General features: G+C 41.2%; 1 protein-coding gene across 1 annotated transcript; it reads left to right on the forward strand.

Moving 5' to 3' along the window:
- The first annotated feature begins 1830 nt into the window (after positions 1–1830).
- Positions 1831–3485, forward strand: LOC112467129 (protein ALP1-like). The gene is made up of 3 exons (XM_025035610.1): positions 1831–1847; positions 2330–2425; positions 2498–3485. The coding sequence occupies exons 1-3, from the start codon at positions 1831–1833 to the stop codon at positions 3483–3485; spliced, it is 1101 nt and encodes a 366-aa protein (XP_024891378.1).
- The last annotated feature ends 4522 nt before the right edge of the window (positions 3486–8007 follow it).

The following is an 8007-nucleotide window of genomic DNA, read 5'->3' on the forward strand; positions in this document are numbered from 1 at the left end:
AACATATATTTTGACATGAAATATAAAATATCTTGTAAACTATTCATTTTTTGATAACTGTACCTTCTTTTATGCGTAAAATAGTGGAACGAGTAAGTTGATTTAAAGACAACGCATAGTTGCTTTTCAAAAAAAATAATGCAATTTGTAATGTGCAATTACATACTTTTTTGGAAAGTAACTATGTTTTTCTCACATGAATTGATTCGTCCCACTATGCTACATATAAAAGTATCATAATATAATATAAAATATCCCGTAAACTATAGATTTTTTGATAGCTTTACTTTTATACTTTTATATGCCAAATAAGTAGAGGAATTATATTATATAAAGAAAGTTGTATGATTCCATTAAAATAAACAAAGGTCACCTTAAAATGTCAGGAACACCTTCACCTAGGAAAAACGTGTGTCCATCATAATATGTTCCCCTCGAAACAGATTAAATTTTACGTTTTTCAATTAAATCATCTGTTCGCAAAATATAGCGCTGTCAAATTTATAATAGGACACCCTGTATACAAAATATTTTTAATATTTTATTGGTAAAGTTGTTATCTATTTCTAAATCATGGTCTTTACTCTATATCGAATTGACGCAAAGTCAATGTATATACTGTGTATTGATGTAGAATAAACCGAAAAACGAATAGAAATGTTATAGAACAATTTGCAGTTGTTCAATGAACATAACTATGATAAAGACTATGAACATAACATAATTATGATAAAAACGAAAAGATAAAAATATCAACCAGTATTTGAAAGCGTCCATTCATCGACGTATCGACGTCGATTCCACTAATTATTCCTGACAGAGTACGTAATGTGAATCTTTTTACTTTTAGATTTCGAATAGATTTTTAGTACGGGCAGTATATATCGGAACACGGCCGTAGTATGTGTCGTATATAAATAATATCATGGTGTTTCCGCGGTATTATAATATTATGATATTCGCTCGAGCTGATACGCTGATACAAATTCATATCTATGCATTTGTAGTAAATATTAGGAATTTTCTTTGAACGATATTCTTTACTAATTTATTGATATGAATTCGTAAGAATACGTACCGGCTCCAGTGAATGACATAGTATTACTAATACCGCGGATAAAATGCCGTGATATCATTTATCGCATTTACATGACACATACTACGGCCTTGTTCTTACGTGTACTGCCACTACACAAATCTATTCCAAATGTAAACATGTAAAAATTCACGTTACGTATGGTACATATTTTCAGTATTAGTAATGTAAATTGTAAACACGATCTACGTGTCTATATGTTTATGACAAATCAACGACGATCGCGGAGTGAGATAGATAAATAGATACTGTCGCGACGATAGTGTTGTGACGCGAGTGTAATAACGTGCTACAGTGAAGTAAACAGTGAAGTGAACAGTAAAATGACTATTAAAGACTAATAAAGCCGGAATTACGATAACTTAACGTAACGGGACGCGACGGGGCGCGAAGTAACGTGACGTGAACTTAACGGCAAAAGTACATCTGTGAAATTACGATCGCCGTAACGTGAAGCAGCGTGCATTGAAAAATAATTTGACAGCGTGGTGTGAATAGAAGGTTTGTTGTCATTCTCGTTGGTAGTTCCTGCTTGGTAATTCCAAATAAATTCTACTATGAGGCATTATCAGTTTTTTAACTTAATTTTAGCCGGATATTTGTATCTTCAGAGAGGACGTAGAGGACGAGCGTGGCCTAGTAGACAGCGCACTGGTTTATTGAGCCAAAGGTCCCGGGTTCGATTCCCGGTAGAGCTAGAAAATTTTATTCGCTCGTTCTCCTCTCGGAAGGCAATGGCAAACCACCGAGAGTATGTCTTGCCACGAAAACTTCTCTAAAAATTGCCGTTCAAAATTAGCGTTAAACTGTAGGTTCCATATACAATGTGTATAATCCACGTTCGCAACACATGTATATGAAGAGAAGTCACCACGCTCGGGCACGAGTAATAGGACTGAGTATATTTGTATCTTCAACTGCGGAAGAAGAAGCGAGTACGAACCGTTGGTGTGAGAAATTTTTCGGAGAAGAACCCAGTTTAATGATGGACATAATTTACTTGAAGAACTCCGTTTCCGTGATCCACTCTTTTTTTATTTACACAGGGATAAATGTCAAAAAGTAAGATTTAATTGTCTAGTACAAAATATAATCATTTTCACAAATTAATGTCTGCTTTCTTACATTCTGGTACCTCTTAATCTTGCTTGGTCTACTAATAAAGAAGCGCGAAAGATAAATATTTTTCTCGCACAGAGTTTATTTTTACAAATTATATGTTCGCTTTCTTAGATTCGAGTATCTCCTAAGCTTGGTTGGTCCACTGATAAAAAAGCGAGAAACGTACACTGCTTTTTCACCCACTCAGAGGCTTGCTGTGACATTGAGGTAAGATCATCAATGTTCGCTTATCTTATCAATTTCTCAGGAGTCGATTCAATTTGTAAATTTGCTTTGCAGATTCTTGGCAGCAGAAGACAGTCAGTATACTCTGAGCTTTTCCTATCGATGTGGCCAGAGCACTGTCTCTCAGATTCTGGGCCGAAACCATTCGAGCACTTGTATTAAAGAGTGTATTTGTGTAAAACCTCCAGCAAATGAAGCGGAGTGGCATGAGGTGAGTGCTGGATTTTGGGAAGAATGGCAGTTTCCTCATTGTGTGGGGGCCATCGATGGAAAGCACGTTCAAGTACAGGCCCCACAAGCTTCTCAAAGTGTTTATTTTAATTACAAGAAGACATTTAGCATGGTTCTATTGGCAGTTTGTGATGCACACTACAATTTTATCATGCTGGACGTAGGAGCAGAAGGCTCACAAAGTGATGGCGGAGTTTTTCAATCGTCTGAAATGGGTTGGCGATTGAATGATGGATCCCTTGACTTGCCGAATTCAAGTCATCTACCAGGAACTGATGTTGACATGCCCTACGTCCTTGTAGGAAATGCAGCTTTCCCTTTGAAACCTTTCCTGATGAAACCCTATGGCGAGCGCAACATACCCCATGACAAGTCTGTGTATAACTTCAAGTTGAGCAGAGCAAGGAGAGTAATTGAAAATGCTTTTGGCATTTTAGCGGCTCGTTGGGGGATTTTCCGTCACTCCATTATTGCTACAGAAGAGAATGTGAAAAGCATTATTGAATGTGCTGTTTGCCTCCACAATTTCATCCGCAAGACAGGCGACAGGAAACTCAACCTACAATATTGCTTCCCTTCTTTTGTAGACCAGGAATTGCTAACTGGCGAACTGGTAGAGGGAGAATGGCATGACATTGTTGCTGGGGAGAATGGAGCCATCATTGATGGTCCACGGATGGGAGCAAGAAATGCTGCTCTTGGAGTTTTACAACAGAAAGATACACTAAAAGAGTTTGTAAATAGGCCTGGGGCTATGCGCCATCAAGACAATATTGTGAGGATCCGGCAAGGAATTATCCCCCTTCAGTAGCTGTAGATTCCGATAATTTGTCTAGATAATTTATTATTATTTTGCGTCATGTTGTATCTTGTTTTTATTGGTCAAGAGTTGTTCAGTTGCGTTCGCCGCAAGTGTATATTACTGTACTTGGAACGATGCAACTGTATCATTATACATGCAATTATACGAAAACAACTCGATGTAGAGATGACATAAAAATTTAATTAAACCTAGCAGGACAGATTTAAAAATAGAGTACTTCTTTGAAGGTTCGGGTTTTACAAATTTGGCTATATATTTTATAACTTCTATCAAAATATTTTTGAATGTTTTCTTTTTCTCAGAAAGTTCCGAATAAAACGATGATATCATTAAATAATGAAAAAATTAACATGGCTAAACTTATCAAAAGGAGATCGGGTCTTTTTTTAATCAACCGTTTAAAGTTTTATTTGCATTTCTTAGATTCAAGTCTGTGTTACTAGAATTAAGAGACGCAAGGGACGCAATTTTGCAGGAATAATTGCAGTAATCGATGATAACGAGGAAATCACTGCGCAATTTTTTCGATGATAAAATTGACAATTATTATATAACGTACAAGATTCGGATCTACATCGGATATCTCAAATTGGAGAAAAATTCGAAAAGATTCCGAAAAAAGGTACGAGGGAACAAAAAATTCTCCATTCCATTTTTCAATTCTCCTTTTAGTTTTGTTAGTATTGGGTTCGCTATTATGATTACTGAATGGACTCACAATTATTCGCTTTCAATACCACGGATACCTTAATTAATTCGACATACATAGAACGATAATGTCATGCAATCTACGCTTACTACCATAAATTTTGAAATAAAATAAATAAAAATACGAAACATAAAATGTTTTTATTGAAACACGAAGAAAACGTTTTTATTTTCAAATAAAATTCATTTTGTAAAATCTCTAACAATACACAATATTTAAATAGAACAAGTAATATGTTAACACATAATTAATCCGGTACTTTCAAATCTTCAGCCTCCTCTTTACAATCTTAAATGATCGACCTAAATTTCCTCCTGTACTTCAGTTTCAAACCCATATTCGTTAAACTTTTGAGGCAAAATTCAACACTTTTGCCGATCAAGATGTCTGGATCATTAATATCAATTAAAGGTGGTAGTGATGGAGCAGCAGTACTAGGTGTAGTCATGGATTTGTTCAGATTGACGAGAGTCTCTTTGAACATTTCAGCCGTTTCGTCCACCTTTGACTTCTTGCACCGACCTGTAGGTCCTAAATAGGGCAAACTTGCAGCAGCTGATGATGAGCTACATCCAGGTGAAGGTGACGAGAGAGGAGAGCAGGTAGCATCACTCTAAATAGAGCACTAACATCATCCACAGCCTGCTCGCTCAATATTGTTTCTATGCTGCCTGAAAATGCCAATAACGGCGGAAGCGACAGCTCTTCATCTGTTGGCAACAAAGTTGGTGAAGATGTGGCTGCGGACACCGACGCCTTTGGTAGAAAATTATTCACAGATCTGCACCGGAAATAAAAAAATTACTGTTTACGAAATCGCTGACTAATCCCGGCGATGGAAGCGGGATGAGAAAGACGCGCGTGGAAGGTGTTAATTGAATATCCTTTGATTAAAAAATGTAACTCAGAGCACAGTCTGAGTCGTCTTTAATGAGAATATAAATATGTACAGTCTGACCTGAAAATGATGAGCAGTCTTTCGCGGTTCACTTAAAATGAGAAGTCTTTGTATAATCGTCCGTGCACTTGAGAGGCAATTATATTAATCACCCTCCTCGGTAAGTGAGCAGCCCTTGAGCCGTTGAAACACGCGGCGGTCGGCACTCGCGCACATGAGATCTTGATCCGTCGTGTTGATGCACCTGAGATTACTAAGCAGTCCGTTTCACACTTTAAAAGTGTCTCTCAGCAAGTTATTTCAATTCGATAAGCACTTGAAGCGTATGCACAGAACGCTGAAATGCATCGAGCACGCACGTACGTCCGGTCACACAGCGGCCATATCAACGAACGAGATGCGCGGAAGAAAGCTGGCGATGAGCTTGCGCTATTTGCCGCATGGATCCACGATGCCGGTACCCGATCGATGCTGCCATCTGAAGGGAGGGCGCATCGTAATAACGGAATCTCGAACATTCCGCCAGCCATCAGCAACTTTGTTGATGATCCCTTACTCATTGATCCTTATTCCGATGAGACGGGTAGCACGGCAAACTTGCCAATTGACCGAATGAGTGTCGTGGTGGCCGTCTTAAGGGTGACCACTCTAGTGAGTCCATCCTTGCCGGGATGCAATGCCGTTACTCTGGCGAGTGGCCACTTGCACGATGAAGAGCGTTCGTCAGTGAGCGTGTTGAACACGCTACTGGATGAACTGTCACCGAGATAATCGTGAGGTTGCCAGGTCAATCAGAGATGGCTCGAGTATGGTAGTTATTGGACCTCCAATGAGAAAATGACCTGGTGTGAGCGCTGAGACGTCTTCAGGGTCGTCGCTCAACGGTTTCAAAGGCCGTGAGTTGAGAATGGCTTCGATTTGCGTGAGCAACGTTGTGAGTTTTTTTATCGTGAGTAGAGTCTCCCCGACAGTCCGTCTCAAACGAAACTTTACGGATTTTACCACCGCTTCCCACTTGCCCTTCATGTGTGGAGCGCCTGTTGGGTGAACTCCCATCTGGTGCGATCAAGTTGCAAAACTTGAGCAATCCGTTGATGTTCTTGAGAGCCTTGGATGAACATTTTCTTGAGCGCTGCGTCTGCTCCAATGAAAGTTGTCCCGCAATCCGAGTACAAGGTTTGAGCAATTTCCCTTCTCGATGAGAATCTTCGGAAGGCTGCTATAAATCCTTCCGATGAGTAGTCACTCACCACTTCGAGGTGAATTGCGGAGGTGGCGAAGCAGGTGAACACACAGATCCATTCCTTGTACGTTTTCGCACCTCGTCCCTTCCATGTCTTGATGGTGAGCGGTCCGGCATAGTCGACTCCGGTATGAGCAAACGGACGTGACGGCGTAACCCGAGAAAGAGGTAGTTGGCCCATCAGTTGATGAGCACGGTCCCCCTCTGCCGAGCACACACGACACACCGTAAGATGTGGACTTCACTGGAGCCCGTCCGCCAATGATCCAGTATCGTTGCCTGACATGAGCCAACGTCAGCTGAGTTCCTCCATGCAGGGTGCGCAGATGGGCGTGAGCGATGATTAAGGTTGAGAACCGTGAGTGGCGAGGTAAAATTACTTGATGTTTGTTGTCTTGATCTAATGATGATAGATTGAGGCGGCCGCCAACTCGGATGATTCCGTGAGCGTCTATGTACGCAGTCAATCGACTGAATGCATGAGCAGTTGGCAATCTCGAATTGGTCGTGAGCATCTTGACCTCGTGCGTGAAGTATGCCGCTTGAGTAGCCTTGATCCAGAAAAGTCTGGCCTTCTCCAAAACTGAGTGCAAGTCCAGCGACTTGTCTCGGTACTTTCTCAAGAGAGAGATAAAACAGAGAGCTGTTATTCTCAATAATTTATTGAGGGTTGAGTACCTGTATATGAGGTCCCAATAATAGTCCGACTGAGTCGCATATAGAGCAATGCCAGGACGAGCTTCATGAGCGCTCAACTCGTCCGAAAGCGCGGGTTGTGACGGCCATGCTTCAGGTGTGAGTATCCACGGTGGTCCCATCCACCATAATGAGTGGCTTTGGAGTTGAGCAGTAGTTAGACCTCGTGATGCGCAGTCGGCTGGGTTGGAAGTGCCAGGTACGTATCTCCAGTGTGCGTCTGCAGTGAGATCCTGGATCTGAGCAACTCGGTTTCTCACAAAATCCTTCCAGCGCGATGATGAGATTTGATCCACGTGAGTGTCACAACAGAGTCCGCCCACAGATGAGTTGCTGTAACGTTCAACTTCAAGGTGGCTTGAACGTATTGCATGAGTCTTGAGAGCAGCAGTGCTGCGGTGAGTTCAAGTCTCGGGATGTTGAGCCGTTTGAGGGGTGCGACCTTAGTTTTGGAGTACACCAATGAAATCGTGGCGCCATTAGAGCCGTGAACGGTGATAAATACGACTGCAGCCATTGCCAGTTGAGAAGCATCAGAAAAGCCGTGAAATTCTACTGACGAGGTACTCCATGTGTTGTACCACCGAAGTATTGAGAGCTTGATCAAGCTTGTGAGTTCTTTTCTGATGATGAGCCACCGTGATGAGATCTGGGATGGCAGTGGTTCATCCCATTGGAGCTTATGAAGCCAAAGCTCCTGCAAGAGCATCTTCGCCTTGATCACTACTGGTGATGCAAAGCCTAGTGGATCGAATATCTGAGCCACTTCAGACAAAACAAGGCGTTTGGTGAGATGATTGGTGTGTGACGAAATCTTTGTTGAGAATGTGAATGAATCTTCTTGAGGAATCCATCTTAATCCGAGTATTTTGGTTACGCAATCATGGTTCGTCAAATGCAATTTGTGAGCCCTGGTCTTTTTCTGCTTGAACCACAGTGAGCACATCTTGATGAGTCACGTGCC

Source organism: Temnothorax curvispinosus, unplaced genomic scaffold, assembly GCF_003070985.1.
Source record: "Temnothorax curvispinosus isolate PA1 unplaced genomic scaffold, ASM307098v1 QBEX01016914.1, whole genome shotgun sequence".
Lineage (NCBI taxonomy): Eukaryota > Metazoa > Arthropoda > Insecta > Hymenoptera > Formicidae > Temnothorax > Temnothorax curvispinosus.

Bases quoted from the DNA above. Each gene is read 5' to 3' on its own strand.
- LOC112467129 (XM_025035610.1), top strand. The intron at 2,426-2,497 runs GTAAGATCATCA...TTTGCTTTGCAG, and splicing joins AGGCTTGCTGTGACATTGAG to ATTCTTGGCAGCAGAAGACA.